Source organism: Balearica regulorum, chromosome 1 (genome assembly GCF_011004875.1).
Source record: "Balearica regulorum gibbericeps isolate bBalReg1 chromosome 1, bBalReg1.pri, whole genome shotgun sequence".
NCBI lineage: Eukaryota > Metazoa > Chordata > Aves > Gruiformes > Gruidae > Balearica > Balearica regulorum.
Genome location: NC_046184.1, coordinates 46,681,310 through 46,703,392, shown reverse-complemented (window position 1 = coordinate 46,703,392; position 22,083 = coordinate 46,681,310). Strand labels below are relative to the sequence as shown.

General features: G+C 37.7%; 1 protein-coding gene across 5 annotated transcripts in view; it reads left to right on the top strand.

Annotated features, from left to right (window-relative positions):
* The window catches only part of SLC6A15 (solute carrier family 6 member 15), a 40,211-nt gene that overhangs the window by 5,931 nt on the left and 12,197 nt on the right, over nt 1–22,083 (top strand). For 2 of the 5 annotated variants that reach the window (XM_075747915.1, XM_075747935.1), the window contains exons 2-6: nt 5,889–6,369; nt 15,537–15,694; nt 16,158–16,284; nt 18,960–19,141; nt 20,699–20,809. In XM_075747915.1, the coding sequence (XP_075604030.1) occupies nt 6,081–6,369; nt 15,537–15,694; nt 16,158–16,284; nt 18,960–19,141; nt 20,699–20,809 (867 nt within the window). In that variant the 5' untranslated portion in view covers nt 5,889–6,080. Of the gene's footprint in view, nt 1–202; nt 411–524; nt 631–4,134; nt 4,155–5,888; nt 6,370–15,536; nt 15,695–16,157; nt 16,285–18,959; nt 19,142–20,698; nt 20,810–22,083 lie in introns of those variants that run through there. The other 3 variants (XM_075747924.1, XM_075747929.1, XM_075747944.1) reach the window with 3 other exon arrangements.

The following is a 22,083-nucleotide window of genomic DNA, read 5'->3' as shown; positions in this document are numbered from 1 at the left end:
CACTCAAATATGATGGTTATTAGCTATTCGCCCCGTCCTGTCTGCACCAATGGCCTGCTTCCTTTTTGCAGACTCATAGCAGTCCTTTGCTCCTAAAAAATTTGATTTTCCTTTTTCTATATTGGTTGTTCCCGTCATGCTTTCTTCTGCCTAGCTCGTAGACTCGTATTTGAGGTGAATTTTATAGGCTTCCCTCATGCTGCAAAAGCTCCTCTTCTTCACTTTTGCATATAATTCTCATCCAGTGATTTCATACAGAGTGAAACCTTTGGCATGAATATTGGTCAAGATCTTTTATGAACATCTTCCATGGTGGGAATCCTGACTTCTAGTTCTGTGTCCTCTGCTTTATCGTACTGGTTTCTTCACTGGGAGTCGAGGTGGAGATTTTGTGAACAGGAGCATAAGACGTAAGCTTGTGGGACGGGACTGGTACACTGCGCTATTGCAATCTACCTTCAAAGCAGAGATTATAGTAATGTGAACTGGCTGCAGCTTTATATTGCGTTTTGCTACCCCCACAGCAGCACGTTGGTGTGTTGACTGCTTCATCAGAGAAGAACGCAGAGCTCTGAAGAACACAACGTTAATCTTTTTCTCCCTTTAATGGCAAACGTTGAACTTAAAAAGGTATCCATTCTTTCCTTTTTCTATTTTTTTATGATGTTACAGTAGCCTTCTAGAAAGTTATTTGCTGTCTGGATTTTCTTGATAGCCTATTATGAAGTGTGAACACACTTTTAATTATTCCCCCTTTCCTTTCCTTCCAACTCACGTTGAAGACTGAAACCATATTTGATCAAAGAAGATTTGAGGATTATTTGTAATGCATTAAAATTTGAATGTAGATACTTTGATGAATGCTGTGTCTTCATCAGAAGTAAAAATAAGATAGTAAAAGAAATAAAGTATACCGTGTTAGAAAAGAATGGAGCGTTTATTGGGCTTTTCAGAGGGAAATGCTAGTTTGAAAAAGGAACACAGTGTAACAGTAATTGTGTTTTAAATTATGTCAGAAAAATATTGCTAAAAGTTCTTTAAAATCTAGTTATATCAGTTGTTGCAATAGTATTGTGGGATGTTTTAAGCATGAAATTGCTTTACAAATAGCTTTTTATAGAGACTTGTGCTGTAATTGCAAGAACATGGGAAGGTTGTACTCATTATACTTTAAAATCTGTAAGCAAGTGAGATTTTTTTGTGCCTATTTTTCTGTACACGTTGTGAAAACCTCCAGCCTCACAACTTTTAATTGTAATTACTGGTACTACACTGTTGAGAGAACTAGAAGTACAGTGTGGGTCTAGTAGTGTCCGTATGTTGGCATGCAGATCTGTCTAATAGAGATGCATTGAAAGGGAGCCCGACGTGGGATTTATTACCAGTGTAACAGCAAAGAGACAGAACCAGTACAACTCCTTTACTAGGCATTACCTATAAGAAAGATGGGGACAAAAGGGGATGCAGCAAAATTTTTCAATGTGTCTTTTGGTGCTTTGACTAATGAAGTTCCTTTGAGTGTTACTGCAGACGCACGCAGTTTGGTCAGCGGAGGCTTTACGGGTCTTATCTCCCTGTGCCAGCATTTCTTGAATGCGGGCCTGAAGCTGAAGCAGAAGTTCTATAGCGAGCCCAGATCTCCCAGGGAGCTAATTTGGGTCTGAATTCCCTGTTGCAAGGGATTATTATTGCTTAATCTGCTAATAATGTGGCAGTCTAATCAGGTTACTTTACTTCTGCATGCTGATGCATTAAGGCTTCATTCTTCTGTAGGAAAAAAAAACAAAACAAAAAAATTCCCACTGTGTTCTGAGAAAGTAAGTTTGGGTTTGCAGTTTGCTTGATGTGTCAAAAGAAGACTCAACTGTTTTATCTTTCAGTATGAGAAACAAATAGAGATTTTAACATATCAAGGACAACGCTATTAAGACATCATAAAAATCGAGCTGATTTGTTTAATTTAGAAAGTTGTTTCCAAAAGTTTGTGTATGCTAACTCAGGTTATTGATTACTGTTAATTCAGTGACAGAACAATTTTCTACATGGTTTTCTAACTGAACGATGTGCTGTTCAGCAATTTCCATTCTGTTACATTCCCTCAAACAGTACAGACACTTGTCAGGCCAGTTTAAGATTAATTTTAGATTTTTTTTTTTAAGGGGATTTTACATAAGAAAAGGGATACTATGTTTATTTGTTCATTTCAGTTGTGGAAAAGTCCAGAGAAATATTATATTCTCCAGTAAATGTGCTAATAAAAATTTCCCTTTGGTGTTGTCATCTGGCACATGATATCATTTGAGTTATAAAAAAGATGAGTGAAACTGCCTGGAAACCATAATTAAATCAGTTGATCAAATTGCGTGATCTAGATCTAAGCTAAGTAAAAAATCAAGAAACCCACCAACCCCCAAAGCAACAACTTAATAAGGCTAAGTTATATTTTAGCCATTTTACTTTTAATCCAGGGTGCTGGTAATAGTACAATACAGTAACATTTTAAAGTATGTGACAAGATTTAGGACTTGGAGTTTAAAATGATCCTAGTAATGGTTGAGTCTATGATACTGAATTCTGCAGTTCATTAGTAAATACAGTGGTTTGTTATGTAGATTTTTTAATGATACTTAGGAGAAACACTCCTATTGTATAGTGCTGTGTTACTGCACAAGGTTGGGTAGAAGGTAGCTGGTAGTGGAACTAGCTGAAAGAGCAGTTTAACAGAATTTGCTGTGATATTTCCTAATTACTGTCTGATGCTAATGAAGAACTTCAGTACTGGACTAGATCCAAATGATGTGGAAACCTAAAATAGCATTTTATAGATAAAAGTGCTGAAGTTCAATACTGTGATATTAAAAAAAAAAAAGACCTTGTTCAGTGATTCATGTTTATTGAACTGTGCTGGTGGGTAACTTTACTAGGTATCTCCCTATTCAGTCTTCACTGGGGAGCACTCGTATCTAGACCCAACCTCGGGCTGAGCGGTTTGGTGTCCGCCTTCTGCGCGGGTGTGATTTGGATCAAAGGCTTCTGCGTGTGTCTTAGTGTGTTCTGGGACTGCCGAGCACAGAACGGCAGGCTTCTTGCACAAGCCAGTTGGGACCACGTTTTGAGCATTTGCACCTGATGGTAGTGTCTGGTGAGGTAGGACTCCTCGTTTGGTTTAGTGCTGACCCCTTTAGTACAGAAAACAAGTTGTTAAATCTGACAGTCGGAGACCGCCTGTGGATTTGTGATGTATTACAAAGGACTATCCTGCATCCTTGATGCCATCTGGCCAATGATACATATTCAATTAGAAAACCAGTACTCTTAGACCAAGCACCGGTCTGCTGGGCGTGCCTCCCACATTTTCTCAAGCCCTGCAAGTATTGCAAGTCTAAAGAGTGATAGCACAGCACTATTGATAACGTCCTGCTTAATGGGAAGTTAACGAAAGGGAAAATAATATGATACTGTGCTAGGAATAAAAGTATCAAGCCCAGTTTATTCTGAAGGGTAGTAATGCAGTGTTTAAAGTATGATGGGACAGAATGATGCAATTTCTGGTGGAATTGACTCATCTGTGAGAGATCCAGAAAAATCATATTGCTGCCCTGCAAGTTACTATATCTACAATAATTAATACAGATACGACCTTTTTAAACATTTTAATAAATACTGATAGATTGCTTGTGCCTTTTTGACTGTAAATATCTTTTGCTTATTACAGCTAGAGAAGGATTTCAGACCTACAGACAAATACTGATGGAGTTTCACTTGTGCAGCTGTGAATTGAGAGACAATTGTTTCATTTTAACGTAGTCCCTGAACTTACTACTAATTACTGGAACTGAGAAGCTGCTCTAATTTACATCAGTGGAACAAAAGGAAAAGAAAAGTTTGAAATGTGACTAAAAGTAGTGGTTGAAGTACCAGATGCTGTGGTTTATAGTCACAAAGTTCCATTAGGACTGCTTAAGTGCTTCAGCTTTATGTATTACTGGTGTTTGCATTCTGGTTCTACCTAGATATCTCAGTCACTGCTAAGAGCTACTGAACCATACATGGAGTAGAAGAGGAAGTCCTTTGAAGAGTTTACAACCTAAAAGACAAAAGAGATAAAAAGAGGCCTGAGAAGACATTCATTCAGCACAGATAAACAAGACAGAGTAAAAGGATTTCTCTGTTGTCTTAACAACTGTCCCCATTATACTGTTTTGTCTGTAGCTCATAGATGTGATTTTTTTTATAAGAACTGGTATCAGACAAAACGAAGCCTGATACTAGTTCCACCACATTCCAGAAGGAAGGTGTATGGGACCCTGGGCCCTTCCAGTGCCAGTGGTGAGCACGAAGCAGATCACAAGCCAGTGGGCTCTGCTGCACTTAAAAAATGGGGGCTGGATGCCAGAGCTGGAGGTGCTGAGAGGAGGCAGCAGCAGGAGGCAGGGGGAAAGTGAGAAGGCAGTGACGGGAATCTAGGGTATGAATGAAAAGAGGTTAGAATGGAGTTTAGTAGGCAAGTGGAGTGAAGTTCAACTTCCAGATCCATGGAAGCTATTGAAAAAGGTCATTGTCCTGTGGGCCACAAGGCTGGTGATGGTACTTGTGGTGACAGAGGTTTTAGTTCTGTTGTTGTGAAGTCTCGCCTTGATAAGCTGTGGGCTGGGTTCCAGTGGCTTAACATCTTTCCTTCTGGTCTGTCACTGAAGCAGCCATGAGGTGCTTGATCTCTCGATTACTGTGCTAACAGTCCAGTCATTCCTTGCAGTTCTTGGCTATGTGCAAGTTCCTCAGAACATGGTACAGCCTTTGTCCTGTGGAGCAGATGTTTTAGCAAGTCCTTAAGTAAAAGCTGAAAGGTCTTATGTATCCCAGGGTAATTTCTGATTCTCATCAGTTAGCAGTTTTTGATTAGACTCCTTGTGTATTCCCTTTTTAGGGTTTTCATGAAGCTTAACACATAATCTAAATCCCTTTTAAGACTCTTAATTGTGCAGATGGCTTTGCACATACTAGTTTTGTCCCATGTGATTAGTGAAGAATTTCTCAAAAAACATTCCTCCCCAAAATCTTATGGTTACCTTCAGTATGGCAGCTGCAAGCAAGTCGATCTGTCTTTTTAAATGATTCATTGTCTTAAAAGAAAAACACATATTCAAATGGAGGCATTTTTGTGTCTGCACATACACTTTTGAAACAGCAGGCTTTTTAAATGAATTTGGTTATGGCTTTTCAGATGTTTCAGATCTGTTTAATTATTTCCTGTTTCTAAGAAACTAGCTAAAGCATCAAAGCTCATAAGAGATGAGCATCTCACCTTTGAAAATATGATTGTGATTATATATTCCTTGATGAAGAATACAGGAAAATAAGTCACCCTTGCTTTTGAAGCACTAGGTGCATCCTATATATCAAAATTTTAATTGCTGGATGGCTTTCTGAAATGATCTGAAAAACTTAATCTACTTTGTTTAAAACATTTTTAATAAATTCAAGCACAGCTGTTAAGTCAGGAAGTAATGGAATTGGGCGCCTAAATTTTATGTGAAGTGCATATTCTATTATGCCTGGTAAGAAAAATCTTGTTATGCTGTAAAATATAAGCAATTAGCCTATCAGTCTTTAGGAAATAAAAAACCAACCAAACAAACAAAAACAAGCAAAAAAATCCCCCCCAAAACCCCTCAGCAAGTGAATGAAATGTATTCTACATAAATGTTTAAGACCAAACAGTGGACTTAATTCATACAATTTGGAAGTGGTTTAACATCCCTTTCTTCTCTTTTTCTCCTCTTGTTAAATCATTGAGATAAGCAGAAATGGGTAAACCAAAGCATATGATTTCTAAATTAAGTTTCTTCTGCATAATAGTATAATATACTTTTTTCTTTTTTTCACAGATACTTTCAGTAGAAAAAACGTTCAGAAACGGAAGTCCTTACTCTTGATTCCCTGGTATCAAGGACTCGTCAGGCACCATCTTCAGTCTATTTCTTCAATATTTTTGGCCAAGCAGAGGGAGAGCTTTCTTCAGCGCTTGTCCATCTGTCTCAGCTGAACTTGACTTCCTTACTGTTTTTCTCACATTACAAATGCCTAAGAACAGCAAGGTAGTGAAAAGAGAACTAGATGATGAGGTCATTGAGTCAGTTAAGGACCTTCTCTCTAATGAAGACTCTTCAGATGATGCCTTTAAGAAGAGTGAGCTTATGGTTGATGATCAGGAAGAAAAAGATGTAGATGTTGAAGAAGGCTCAGATGTAGAAGATGAAAGACCTGCTTGGAACAGCAAACTCCAGTATATTCTGGCACAAGTTGGATTTTCTGTGGGATTGGGGAATGTGTGGCGATTCCCATATCTGTGTCAGAAAAATGGTGGAGGTAAGTCTTGTGATAGCTAGTCGTAGCTAAATGATGAAGCTAACCTTTCAGGTTTCAAGGTTGGCAGAGATATCCACAGTAAAATCTGCTCCAGCATGTCAGGTTTTTCTTTTAATTTCTGCCAGAGCCTATGAGGAAAAAAACATATTCTCTTTATTCAGAAAGACACATCTGTTAAAGTAAGTAGCAGATTCTTCTAAGATTCTGTTTCTTCATTTTAGAGGAGAAGGTTCTTGATAAGAATTTAACTAGTGGTCAAACTAGTGGCTAAGCAAAACACGTATTTATGGAGGCGTTGCATTATTTAGGACCTGGCTATTGTTGTGCTAAAGTGTTCTTTATAGTACTTGGACAATAAATCAAGGCATTAGATCTGTATCCACTTTAAAGACCGAAGCCATGTTTGGTCTTTGGTATTTACTGGTACTAAGCTTCACATCTTTACTTTTTAATTGCTTTTAGCTCCTAGGCCATTTGATCACGATTTACTTTCTGCAAGAACAACAAAATACTGTAGGAGTGAAAAGGATTTTTTTACTGATAATAAATAATTTAAATCATTACATTAAGGGAAAGCATCTGTTTTGTGCTGTTATATAATTAACTATTTTCCTAAATAACAAGTTACCTTTCACTTAGAATAATAACATTAAGCTGTTTATTTGTTAGCTGTCCATCTGTGGTTTTGAATGTAGTATGAAGTATGAGGCTGGAGACCTTCCTTCCTCTGCGAATGCAGGATTAGTGGTTTATCCTATGCTACTGTATCCTACTATACTACATTAATGCACATCCTATTGTAGCTAATTACTTAGCTGAATTCAAAACAAACCTGTCACTTTCTATGATTCAAAAAGTGAATCTGTGCTAGAGAATAAAGTACATCATTTTATTCATGCTGGATCTTAAAAGTTGAATGACAAAACTGATGTAATTGAGGAGTATAGAAATGAGCCTAGAATATAATCAGAGTGAAATTTTGTAATTTATTTGTTTTCTCTGTCAGTTCAAGCAGTAAAAATGGAGTTTATACTTTCAAATATTCCATCTCCAGTCTAAATTATTAAAGTCTAAATTATTTTATATCTAGTTACTGTAAGATTTTTTTTTCACTCTCATTTAACTTCCTTTTTTTCTCCTTTATTCTGGAGAGAAAGTCATTAAATGGTTGATTTAATGGATTGGAATCTAAAATTTTCTTCGTCTGTAATTGTAATATTAACTGAGAAAGCATGTTGAATGCAGTTTCTCAAAAACCATAGCTTTTCAGTGGATCGCAATCTCATCTAGTCTACTAGACACAGTATAGAAGCGATGATGTATCACTACTAGTTGAAAAAATAATACATTTGTTAATTAACAACTTCTAAAACGAAGTGATTCATAGTTAAAGGTGTAGCTATTAAAATGTTTGTATCATTCCATCCTAAATATGGCATCAAGATGTAGTCTCAAGGGTAATGCATTACAGGAGGTTGTTATGTGTAGTTGTGTTCCTTTTGAAAGTCTGTGTTTAATGTAGTTAGTAACTAATTTTGCAAGCCCATTGGACTCTCCTTCTAACCAACAGAAGATATCTGTTGGTATGTTCCTTAGGCGCTTGTAAAGTTACTCTTACTGAGTATAAATTTAATTCAGATCAAATAGAAATGTATTAAATTAATTAATAATTTCACATTTTAGAAAAAAACCCCACACTCCACTGTCAGGGATTATGGCACTTCACTGATCAAACTTGAAAAAGTAAATATGGAGTCATTTCAGGTTGAAATTAAATGTTTTCCACTGTGCTGTGATTGCAGGAACGTGGACGTATAACAGCCTGTGGAGACAATGTTTTCTGCACATGGCTGAGACAAGGATGCATTTCACTTTTAAAAATATTTTTGCACCGTTTTAGTGAATTGCAACCTTCAGAACAACAGAGAAAAAGCAAGTGATCATTAGAGCTAAAGCTTTCTTGGTTTTCAGGTTCACTGTAACGCAAGCTGGAGAAGGTGACGCAAAACACTGAAATGTGTAAAGTACATTGGTGCCTGTATATGTGTGTGCAGATCAACAGATAACTCTCAAAAGTGCTTAAAAGAATCGGAGGAGGGAGGGAAAAGTTCAAATACGTGGTAAAAAAACCCTACACACATTTTATATGAGGTTCCAGTTTTCTGCTGCACATATTATTTCATGTATGTTTCATTCTAGGTAAGATTGTAGGGGTTTTTTGCAACCCATTCTAAATAGCAGTGTCAGAACTGTTCTGTAGTCTTTTGCTGAGAAAACTTTACTTGTCTCTGAGTACAAGGTAAACAGCCTTTCTGTGGATTTTCATTGGAACTGTTTCAGTGAAGCATATGGCTAGGTCTCCACCTTCAGTTTTGTCTGAACATTTTTCATTTTCTTCCCTATGTTTAAGAATCTTAGATCTGGCAAATACCATCAGATGAGGGAAGTGTATTGAAAAGTGGTAAACCAATAAATATACTTAAAATTTAAACAAAAAAATAAGTGAAAAACACAGTTACTCATTAGTTTCCTTCACAGGTTTCTTCCAACATTAAGTGTTCCAAAGCCACCAGTAAAAGAGAAAGCAAATTCTAACCATATAGTAATCTTCAGTTTTGTCTTTTTTTTTTTATATATATTTCTGTGACAACAACAACAAAACGAACAAAATAAACATAGAAAAGACAGAGACAAGTTAGCCCAAATAGATGTATATTATTAGAGGAAGTTGTGGAGAAAAAATTTGGTGTTTACCACCCTGTTTTCTGGAGAGATTGCATTGTTTATGGCTGTGGCCTGTGGTACGCCAACACTGCTGACTTCAGAGCTCTGTACTGCTTCAGTGAGGGATCTGTGATACCATCTTTAAAGGTAACTTGTGTATAGCCACACAGCACTGATACTTGGATGTCCATAGGTACCTTTCCAATAGCCGTTTCTGGGCCTGGCCTACACCACCAAACAACTTCCTTCACCTTTGTTTCTTGTGATCCTTTAAGAGGTTTTTTTCTGTTGCTTTAATTCATATAAACTCATAAATATTTAGAGAAATATCTGGTATTTTTTTATGCTTGAGTAAGTTGCAGCTAGACTGGGTAGCTCTTTGCTGGCTTTCATACTTGGTTCGTGAGAGGTGAGAGAAGAGGCTAGTATGCAGCTGGGACAAACTTCCATCCACGTTGGGGATGTAGCTGTAATGCAGGAAGCATCACGAGATAAAAAGAGGCTGGGAGAAAATGGAGAGCACCCCAGGGTGCTCTTTTTCTTGACTTGGGATGAGAGGGAGGGCCCAAAGGAGTCTTAGGCTCTGCAGATGAGGGGCTGAAGGTGTTCAGTAAAGTTTTGAGGAACTAGCTGTAGATCTCTGTGCCTCCTTCACCTCTGTCCTCACCACTGGTGGTCCTTACCCTGGTAGGCAATGCCCGGTCCCCATCTGTCACTTAAGGCACCCCTTCCACTCTTTGCAGCCTAACTTGATGACATGGTTTAGCCCCAGCCGGTAGCTAAGTGCCACGCGCCGCTCGCTCACCCCTCCCCCGGCAGGATGGGGAGGAGAACGGAAAAACAACGGCAAAGCCTCGAGGGTTGGGATAAGGGCAGTTTACTGGGACAGCAAGGGAGAGGGAAACAATCAACAACAGTGCTGATAACAGATAGTAACAATGGGTGATAACAGAGAACGATTTTACCGATCCGAGGACCGACCGACCGACCGGACACTCGACCCGTCCCGGAGCCACACCGACACGCCCAACCCCCCCTCCCCGACTAGCCCCCTTTTATGGTGAGCATGACGTCACATGGTATGGAATAGCCCCTGGCCAGCTTGGCTCACCTGTCCTGGCTCCTTGGGAAATTAACTCTATCCTTGCCAGAACCAGGACACTTGATACAAAAGCTGTTCCTTCCTTGATGCCTAACAAAGGTGATTTGCACTGGAGCTGGGTATGCTCTAACTTAGCTTTAGAGGTTTTTTATATTTATAATTTTTACACTGCACAGTTTATTTATTACTCCTTTACTATTTGAAGACAAATATGCGTGTTTGTTCAGACAGGCACAGTTGCTATATAACAATTTCATAACCTATGTTAGCGTGCGGTAGGTTCAGAGTATCCTCAGCTTCCCGTGATTGATAGCGAGCCTTAGAAATAAACCGCTCGGGTCTACCCAGTCTTGATGTGAGGCTAATAAATAGTGACAAACTAGGCCTGTATTTTCCTGCTGCTCATTGCTATCATGTGTTGAATAGCTTGCACAGCTTTCACTTTTTTCAGACAAAGGAAATATTTGAAGTTTATTCTGTTTGGTTGGTTTTTTTCCTTTAGGATTAGCAGAAGTAAAATCGTACGTTCACGTATTAGAAGTAACAAAAGCAAACTAAATTAGCTGTTCTGCTAGAATTAGTGGTAAGTGAGGAAGTGTTATTATGAAGACAAGTGATCATAGTTATTTAAGAGGTGCTTCTAGTGTTGCAGGTGTTACTGGGGGTCTACAAAGTACTGCACACTCAAATGATTTTTGTGTTACATTTTCATGAGCATTATCTTAATTTTACTGTTTTTTTTTTTTAAGGTCAGTCTTTTTAATATCTCTGTGATGTAAAAAGTCAAAAGAACTAGTAAACAATGATAAACAGATAAAAGCTGTGAGCAGCATAGGGAAATCTGTAGCAGATGATCTTGCCATTATGTTTTGAAAAGATTGACATGGGTAGAGTCACATCGTGAGTTTTTACAGTTAAATGGTCCGGATTTTATACTGAAATACCAGCAGATTGAACAGTTAAGTACTGTGGTCTTATAAAAAGCACAGCAGCTATTGCTGAGAACTGCTGAAGAAATAATATGTAAACTGTTAAAGACTGAATAGTCATTAGAAGCTACAAGCTGATTGTCTAATACAAGCAGAATGGGAGCAAAGTAAGTATCCCCTCGTATTCCAACACGGAATATGGATTCAGTGGCTTCATTGTTTAGGTTTTCATCAATGATTTATAATCAGTGCCTTGAATTCACTGATGACTTCAATATTATTTTATGAGTTCTGATTTAAATTGTATGATCAGACTAAAAATTTAATTGTAGTTCAGTGTGCTGAAAATGTTTTTATTTTAGAAGTGTAATTATTCATTAAAGCTTATTGGCTAAGGGAATTTTCATCCTTTAAGCACAGTTTTGTAAATAAGCACACCTGAACATATTTGAACTGTGAAAGAGTAGTGACAGGAGGACTATCAGTGGGATAGACTACAAACCTAGAGGTAAAACATAAAACCTGTTATCAGAGTTTTACTGATAAAAGCAGTTTGTATTTTGTAATGGTAAATAATTTCACTTATAGGAGTTTAGTAGATGCTTAGAGGAGCTTAGTAGACTGTAAACCTGTAGTGTTTTGTTGCCCACTTGTCATAACTTTGAAAATTTTAACATTTGACATTGAAAATAAGTTGATCTTCATCTGAATATCAGGTTCTCACTAGCTTTCTATTAGTAAGTGTCCAGTAAGCTGTAAGAGCTGGGATGTCTCCTCAAGGCAGTGGTAAAGCTCACCTTCATTGAATAAGAATTAAATCAGACTTAATTAAAAACTAGCACAGCAGCAGTTGAAACAAATCTGGAAAATTAATAGATTTTTCAGGTTACATCAAAAATGGCTAGGAGAAGAAAAGTTCTTCTGCAGTATCAAGATGGTAATAGTTATGTCGTCTTGCATTATTGCTTCTGAAATTATTTTCCAACTCTTTAATCACTATGAATCATGTAATTTTATGTTATTTTTCCCCCCTGAGCATTTATAAGAACTTAAATCAAAATGAATGTTAATATTCCATTTCTGTTAGTACATATTGTAATATCAAGAGAGACAATTTACCAGTTATCCCATTATGATGCTTGGTTAAATAAAAAAATTAAGAAATCAAAGCAGTGCTGTGCAGGGTATTAATATTCACCAGTTCCTGAAATCTTTTGTATCTTTGTCATTCATTCTAGTGAAGAAGGATGAGGTGTATTTTTTTATATTTTTTTTTTTTCCCTCATGAAGTTAAGATGAGTTTTTTAAAAAGGAAGCCAGTGTTTTAAGGCCAAAATATGCATAAAAGTGACTTTACAGTAGAATAATTTTGAAAATGTGGAAAGGAGACCTGGGCATCCTGAACCACACAGAATTGTAATATTCAGAAGGCTGCTTAGCTGGCAGATCTAGCAGACAAAATATAACTAATTGTAGGATGCTGTTCAAGGCCAGCATGTGTAGTTTATTGTTCTAATTAAAATAAAAATTATCCTTATTCAATATTGTAACAAGGAGCCATGTTTTCATGCACTGGCAAATAAGAGACATGCTGAGCTGTTTCCATAGTGATTCCATTTTATGATGAAGTGAAGATGACTTACAGTTCTTTAAAGTATGTCTAGCTTCAAGGGAAGGCTGAAACAAAATAGTTCGCCAGAGATGCTGTGGTTTGGTGTTGACTGTAGGGCACAGAAGCCCTTTGCAAGTGTGATCCACAGTTGTATAATCCAGTTCTGTCCAAACTATATTGCACTGAAACTCATATGTGCACTTTTTGCCATTATGTCCTTCTTTTGGGGAGGGGCACAAGATGAGGAGGTTGCTCAGCAGGTTTGAATGATCGGCAAGACCAGTGCTTCAGGTGCTCTGCACAAGCCCTGCAGTATAGGGGTGAACTCTGCTGGCTACCCACACCGAATTACAGGGTTGTGTCATGTGTAATGCAATGTGGATTTAACACCACATTTATTATTTAACTCATTTAGTTGAATCTAACTGATAAATCTTGCAACTTACATTGATACTGCACCATAAACCACCCACGTCAGCCCAGTCTTTAAACATGTGCTTAACTTTGCAGCCTTGTGATTAAGGTTGTGGACTGGGACACTGAAGAGCTGGGTTCAGTTCCTGCTCTAGTACAGTCATCCAGTGGGATACAGGGTAAGTCACTTAGGCCCCAATGTTTTTGAGCTGTTTCGGCTTGTCTCAGCTATGCAACACCTGTCTAATTAAGACCTCAGGTATCATTTAAAGTAGTGTTATACTATCTTAAAAAGTATGTACTGTTGGCTTTCAATTAATTGTGTGGCCAGATTTTTAAAGATAGTGATGCCGAAGCTTCTCATTTGCAATGTGAATTTACAGTATGCTTCTGTCTCACAGAATTTTGGAGAGAATGCTGATGGTAAATCAAGGGTATTTAATGGTATTATTTGTCTTAAATATTTTGAAGACAGATAGTTCCCCTCATTTTGGAATGTGTTTGTTACTGTATTCCTCAGTTTTCCTCACGTTTATTTCCTTCTGTTTCTGTTGTCTCTCTTTTCATAGTACAAAGTAAGTCCTTTGCATTCTTCATTGAATGGGAATGTAGCTGCTACCTCAGTAGAAATAATATTTAAGTAGACTGTCTATACTGTGCTGAAATGGGTAGGTAGACCATGAGGGATTATTGTAACCTCAAAACCAGTACCTTGTTCAGAGCCTGGCATAGGTTTTGACCAAATGCTGCTCAAGCGATGACATTGCATATCATATTATCATGTCATGAAAATAAAATACAAGAAGCTATTTCATTGCTAACAACAGCCAGTAGTTTTTCTCAGATTTACTTTCCTCTGTCTTTTTTTCCTACTTATCTTAGACTCAAGACTGTAATTACTTCATGCTTAGGATCTTTTTAAGGTCTTTATAGTGGAAAGTGATGTCCAATTTATGTGTATTTCATGAGGAGCAAAATAGCAAGTGGACCTAAATAGAGTGGATGTACCAGAAAATATGAGACCACCTGCAGTTTAGCAAAGTTTAACTTTTCTAAAATAAAATGTATTCCATGAGATAAGCTATCTACTAAGGATATGCAAATGACAGTGTGTTGTGATAGACTCCTAAAAAAGCCCTAGAAAGTTGACGCTGGAGGAAGAAAGTTAAAGGAGGACTTAGCTGCAGTTGAGGATAAATCCCAAATTGGTTTCTGAACTTTGCTCAGCTTCTCTCTCATCACAGAGATGAATAGACTGATTATACAACTTAATAGCTCCGAGTCTAAGCTTCTGAAGTCTTTAGATCTTTGCTTTGTAGCTTGCTCTGACATGCCGCAGTCTGCATCCCTCAAGTGCTTTTCTTTAGCCTTACAGCGGTTGCAATCAAAAATCCTAAGCTGTTTGAATTAGGTGGCCAGCACAGTACTCTGTATTGCAGCATAAGAGCTATGCGTTTGAAAATCAGGTGCCACACTGCTAATTGTTTTGTTAGCTCTATTCCTAAATACTCTGCAAGAGCAAGGAGGAAGTTGGGCTCTGAACTTGTCAGTGCAGTTAGTGCGTGGCTATATTTGCTTGCAGTTAGTTTTGCAGAAGTAAATGGAGATACATCCTGAAGTTAGAATTCTATGTGACCACTTCCTGGGAATAAGACCTTGAAAAAAGTAATTGTTTTACATATACATGTCAAACAGTGAAGTAACAGTTACATTTTCAAATGTCTTTAAGGAGAATTTGTGAGTACTGCAAGATCTGGATCTACAATACTCCCATTTCATTTCCACCTCATGTCTCTAGTCTCTGTCTGGAGCCTGGTAGAAATGGACTGATAAAGTTGTCTTGCTTAGCTGGATAGGATCATTATTCTGCACATTGAGAAATCCCTTTCTGAGCATCTGAGGTGCACATGGAGAAATCAACAGGATGGTCTTCTGAAACTGCTTAAGATCAGATGAAATTCAGAATGTATGCACAGTATGTTCTGCATTTCCTTTATAAATTCAGTCTTGCTGCTCTGTTACAAGTTGAGGTGTAGAGATTTTTAAAAAATGTTGATTCAGCGCCTGATTGCATCAGTATATCTCAAAAAAGTTTGATCAAATACCCAAAACTTCGCAAAAGCAGACAACTAGATTAGATAATAACTCACTTTCAGTAAGATTTGCCTCAAAATGTTATAGTGCTTTAGAAATTCAATGTCTCTGGGCTTTTCTTACAAGAGTATGGGCCAGGTTCAGGTAAAATTAGTCTTTGCATGTGATAAAAAAAGCATTGCACTGAATGACACTAATTCAAACTTGAAGCTATTAGAAGGTTTCACATCTGTTGTGTCAAGTTCTGACTCTCCTTCCTCTCACTCTGATTTATACTTTGTTCCTTTCACAGGTGCCTATCTTGTGCCATACTTAATCTTGCTACTGATAATAGGGATTCCACTCTTTTTCTTGGAGCTTGCTGTGGGGCAGAGGATCCGCCGAGGGAGTATTGGTGTGTGGAATTATATCAGCCCCAAACTTGGAGGAATTGGATTTGCGAGCTGCGTGGTAAGTTGTTAACATTAATTACGTAGTTTACTTTCAGTCTGTATGATTTAGACGTAGTGTTTTGCTGCAGGAAAAGGCCAATGATTTGTAGCTGGGCTTCAAGGTCAGGTGACAATGTTTTGGAAGATCTTTAAAACTAAAATTAGTACATTAAAAATATTAATACAGATATGTCTGTAAAACCAGTCAACTTGTATTTTGTGATTCTTTTGAAATTAGGAACTAGGCAACAGAGTAGTCTTCTGGAGAAAAAAAGCATGTGAAAATACAGGTGTTAGACGATAAATACACAGAAAAGTGAAAATTTAGAAAATGTTAGGTACTTTAATGGGCCAAGCCATTCAGTTCTTATTCTGACTTAGTTAAAATTAGGTTCAGTGGCTGATGTGCAGAAATATACAGTAGGGATTTTTCTTCTATGTAGTTAACAAATGTAACTTTTGGTATGTCTCTTTTTTTATAGGTATGTTTCTTTGTGGCCCTGTACTACAATGTTATTATTGGATGGAGTCTGTTTTACTTTTCCCAGTCTTTTCAGCATCCATTACCATGGGACCAGTGTCCTTTAGTTAAAAATACATCTCATACCTGTAAGTCTATGTTAATGTTATTAAAAATCATATAAAATTATGAATTTTGAGATTTTCAAACAAAAAGGAGAAAAAATACAATTCGAAGAGGTATTTGTGGGAAAAAGCGTTGTATGCAAGGCTGGTTTTGCATCTTGATGTCACATTATAATACTTGGAAAAAATACAACAAAGAAACCTAAGATAAATATACTATATTTGGAAAGCAACATCACTGTCAACAGTATTTTAAAGAGCAATTAAATGAGGAGAGTACTACTTAGTGTGTTCCAGAAACAAAAAAATTCTGATTACTTTTTTTCTGATTTTGATAATGCTTTTTATGTTTTCTTGGTGACAAACAAAGGTGGAAGAAGGATATTTCTACATTTCAATTAGTAGGATACTTCCTGACAACAAAGCAAGAAGTGTTACATTACTAACAAAGCAGAAAATGGAAAATTGTAAACATCAATGAAGTGCATGTGATAAAAGCATTGTTTGCTTTGTAACCAATAGAAAGTAGATAATTGGTTATTGGTTTGTTGCTATAATGAAGTGGTCTCAAATGGACATTATACAACAGCATTAAAAGTTCCTTATCCCTTGGTTTTGGCTATCTCGTAGTAGTTAGATACTTTGCATTATTCTTGCTCTTGAAATGTGAAATCTTTTTTTTTTCTTTTTATTTCAGATCTTAAATTTTCTTTAATTACCTTTTGTGGCTTTTTTTACCCCTTAATAAAGAAAATAACCAGAGACATTTGAAAAGTTGTACATTTTTACAGTGTCTTTGCCAGAGTTGCTTGCTTTAGTTGTTTGAAATAATCAGTATATGTGAATGTTGGCATACAGTCAAATTGACTGCATTTCACAAGCTGTTGTCCATTAATCGAGCCACAGTGTTTGTCTGTTTACGTACTTTTATCCTGCCTAACTTAAGCAGAGGTCATCTGAACTAAGCTTAAACACAGAAAAGTATTATATTTGGTAACATCCTATCATTTTTAGAAGTTTATTTCAGTGAAGGTCTGACGCCCACGTTAGGATTCTTAGAATTAGTATATTTTTTCCTTTTCATTAATTAGCCTTGACTCGGGACCTAGCTTAGAGATATGGTTGATTGTCAGATACAAATAATGTATAAAAAAGGTAAGTAAGTATTTTCCTTGAAGAATTAATTTATTTATATGTGTTATATTTCTAGATAGGCACAGTTTCTTAAACTGTTCAGTAACATGAGTAAAGCAGAACTACGCTATAATAAAAAAATCACTTCTGGAATACACATAGCAACTTTCATTTAACATAGCTGTTTAGGAGCATTTTTTTCCTTTTCTCATCACTTTAGTATCATTATGTTATCTTATCAGTTATAATAGTAATTAGGTGCCTGTTGATTTGAGTGTCATATCAAAGCAGACACAATTGAGAACTTGTTTGCTATATATTTTCAAAATTCATATATTTCAGTGTTCAATTTCAGAGAGATATTTTTTGTGGTATATAAGTCACAGTGTCATATGTAGATAATCTAATCATAGAATGATAGAATGGTTTGGGTTGGAAGGGACCTTAAAGATCACCTAGTTCCAACCCCCCTGCTGCGGGCAGGGACACCCTCCACTAGACCACGTTGCCCAAAGCCCCATCCAACCTGGCCTTGAACACTTCCAGGGAGGGGGCATCCACAGCTTCTCTGGACAACCTGTTCCAGTGCCTCACCACCCTCATCATAAAGAATTTCTGCCTAATATCTAGTCTAAACCTGCCCTCTTCCAGTTTAAAGCCATTACCCTTTGTCCTGTCAGTACATGCCCTTGTAAACAGTCCCTCTCCAGCTTTCTTGTAGGCCCCCTTCAGGGGGGGAAGGCTGGAAGGCTGCTCTAAGGTCTCCCCAGAGCCTTCTCTTCTCCAGGCTGAACAATCCCAACTCTCCCAGCAGAGAGAGAGGTGGGGTGCGCCACCTTCATAGCAGAGGTGCGCCAGCCCTCTGACCATCTGCATGGCCCTCCTCTGGACTCGCTCCAACAGCTCCATGTCTTTCTTGTACTGGGGCGCCCAGACCTGGACGCAGTACTCCAGGTGGGGTCTCACGAGAGCGGAGTAAAGGGGCAGGATCCCCTCCCTCGACCTGCTGGTCACACCTCTTTTGATGCAGCCCAGGACATGCTTGGCTTTCAGGGCTGCAAGTGCACACTGCTGGCTCTTGTTGAGCTTCTCATCGATCAACACCCCCAAGTCCTTCTCGGGGCTGCTTTTGATCCATTCTCTGCCCAGCCTGTAGTTGTGCTTGGGATTGCCCTGACTCATGTGCAGGACCTTGCACTTGGCCTTGTGGAACTGATCTTACATGTGATGAATGTGTGATAAATGGAATGTGTGTCTTCATCTAGGCCTGCCTACTATTTAGTGCTTAAATGAAGACTGAGGTCTGCTTAGGACTTGGATTGACCATATGCAGAGGAATACGTTATCCCAAAAGTGTGTTATAAAAAGATATGCCTAGAACCTTTGACTGATAGCAGTCACTTTTTCTTTTAGAGAATGACTTAAGACTCTTTGTGAGTTTAGTTTCTCAGTAAGTGGTGATGGCACAATTGCAGGTTTTGAGAATTGATAGAATGTTGCTATAAAATGTTGGGAAAATACTTCTGTCCTGAACCCATTGTTTATTTGCTAACATCTCTTGACAGTTGTGGAGCCAGAGTGTGAAAAAAGTTCTGCAACCACTTATTACTGGTACAGAGAAGCACTGAATATTTCCAGCTCTCTGTCAGAGAGTGGGGGTTTAAATTGGAAGATGACTATCTGCTTGCTGGCTGCCTGGGTCATGGTATGCCTAGCCATGATCAAAGGCATTCAGTCTTCAGGCAAAGTGAGTATACTGTTTACCTAAATGACAGTGTTTTACTTTGAAACTTTTCATGACATTTTTGTTCACCACACCCTCTGTTTACTGTCTCATGAAATCTGTAGGAGCAGGTTAGAAGCTGTGACTCACCCTAGTATTTGTATAATCTCAAGTAGAGGAATGTTAGTAGTTAAGCATTAAAATTGTTGTAATTTAAGTGGGAATTGTAGTAATGTAGTGGGAATTGAGATCTGAAGAAGCAACATTTCTGTCTTCATCAACATAACTGTTGGAAGTAACTGTATCTCAGCTTTATTGAATTGTTAATGTGGCATAAGTCTGTGGTTTTAACGTCTAAAGGATTAAGTTTCCGTGCATACTCACAGTATGATTGCAATGCACCGAGGTCCTTGGCATTTTGTGTTTTGTTGTTACTGTCATTGGTATCCATGCTTCTGTCATTAACACAGCTACTTTTCAGGATTCTGGATTGTTTCTTGTGACCTGTGACTAATCATCCCTTTGCATCTGAGTACGTCACCTTGTCTTCTTTCCTTTCCACTCAGCCAGCCAGATTGGCTACTGAACGATTTGCTAGCTCTGTTGATCTCAATGGGACTTTCAGATGAAAAATAATCTGTTCTAACAGCAAAATTCTTTGCTATTAGAAAGTTTGGCACTGAGGTGGAAATTCCTGTGACCTCCTTAGTGTATTTTAGTTAAAGAAACAACTAGCAAGTTTAGCAAGAGAATAATTTTACTAAAAGCACAGAATGGATTTGTTTTCATTCAGGATGGAGAATGAAAGACTCTACTATTTTTTTGTTTACTCTTTGTATTAGATAAATAAGTCAATCAATGTGTCTGAAAGGTATTCTGTTATACAGTTGTTTAAGTGGTACAGAAGTGTTGGGCTTCACAAATGCAGTAGCAAAAGCGTGCTGCTTCAGCGTGGAAAGCTGTACAGCGTTGCGCTTCAGGATTCAGCCGACTCTTTGCCGTTTTGTTTGTCCAGTAGTCAGTCCAGTATTGCTTTCTAGTTTTTATGACTCAAAGCTACTAGATCTTAAGTAATTTCTGTAGATCAGAGAATATCCCCAGCTTTTCTTCTGTTTTGTCAGTAAGAATTACTTAGTGGTTTGAATCCATTGGATATGTGCTTTCCACTGACTTACTTTCTTTCCTTCTGAAGACAGAATGATTTTCTGGTCATGCTGAATGTCTTTACTATACTGTGTACTTGAATCAACGTCCGTTTGTAAAGTGAAGCATTTCTAAAACAGGCTACTTCTGTCCTTCTTATCATCGTCTCATTGATTTCATACTGAATTTCCGTGGAAGCTCAGCAGTTTGTTATCGTTAGTCAACACAATGGCAACCATATTGTTTTAATACAGTACAGAATTTATTTTACAGTCATGTGATTTTGCTTTCTTCTGCAGAGACAAGGGGAATGGGAAGTATTCTGCATATTTCTTAGAGTGTATGATTATCAATTCAGGTATATACCGAGTAACAAATGAAGCTATTGAAAATAAAGTCCATGGATGTCATGATAAATTTCTTTTCAATGTTTTTCAGATCATGTATTTTAGTTCCCTTTTTCCTTATGTGGTACTTTTATGCTTTCTGATCAGAGGACTGCTCCTTAATGGGTCAGTGGATGGAATTCGTCACATGTTCACACCTAAGGTATGTGCTTAATTTCTGTTCACAGTGTATTAAAGTTTCAGTGGCAATTTGACCATTTATGAATGCTCTCATTTAAGCTTATTGTCTTCATAGAACATTTGACCATTTTTCTGTTCGGTTAAATTGCAAAATTGTTGTTGACCTCAGTGGCAAGAATATCAAGCCCTAAGGTCTAAAAGGCTGCAAGTGCTCCAAGGGTCTGTGTAGCATTACCTCCCTTAGGTGACAAGTTCAGAGTTAGATGCCTTTACAAAGCTAAGCAACTGGAAGTGCCATTTCCAGGATTTAGGATGTTTAGAAAGCTCCAAATACTGAAAAGAGAAGTGAATCTTAAATCTTGCCAATCTCTAGGGTTGAAATGCCTAATTCTGGGATGTCACAGTGAAATACCTTACCTTGAATGATGTCATGGATTTACATAATTAATTTGTCCATTGTTAGAAAAAAATCAGTGCTGTTTGCATAATACCCCAATAGTACAGGAGACCTGTCTTTAATGCTCTGCTCATCTTGTAAAAATAGTGTAAGTACTCACCACTCGCCTTTCCTTACCGTGTTCTGTATGGTTGTAATGCCAGAATAGCAGCAGATCTAAGCATACGTTTTTTACTGTCAGCATTTTTTCTGGGAATGTGTATTACAGAACCTCAGATTTTATAACTATGGAGGTGAGAAGGGATGTTATGAATCATTGTTTAGCCTGAAGATCTAAATTCTACTCACACCCATCTCAAATGCTTTTATGTATCTATACTACAGGAACAGCATGTTTGAGTAGTCAGAGCCATACTTGCTCAGGAATGCATAATGTTGGGATTCATGTGTATTACTCTCTATTATGAAATGGACTTTCCAACAAGTGCATTTCATAATACAGTTCAACAGAACAGGACTGATGTTTCAAAAATGAAAACTAAACAATGGGATCGTTAAAATCAATGCACATAGTGGCTAATGCCAGATGACAGAGGTGGTGTCAGTTGTTTTGATTCCAGGTGTTTTGAGTCTGCGGAGAACTGTCATCCTATAAAAATGACCTTTGTTAGCTATCACATTGTTATTTTTTCCATTGTGATACGCAGTCGTGCTCCGCTTCGCTCGCTGCCACCGCTTGAGTCGTGGTTCTGCAGGAACTTGCAGGTCTCTCAGGCAAATTTGGGGAATCTGAGGAACAGAGAAATGCAGTGCTTATTGATGAAGAGGAAGTCTATAGCAGATACGGAATACAGACCTGTTGAAGTTACAATTTGGTTTCTCAGCCACAGTATGAATCC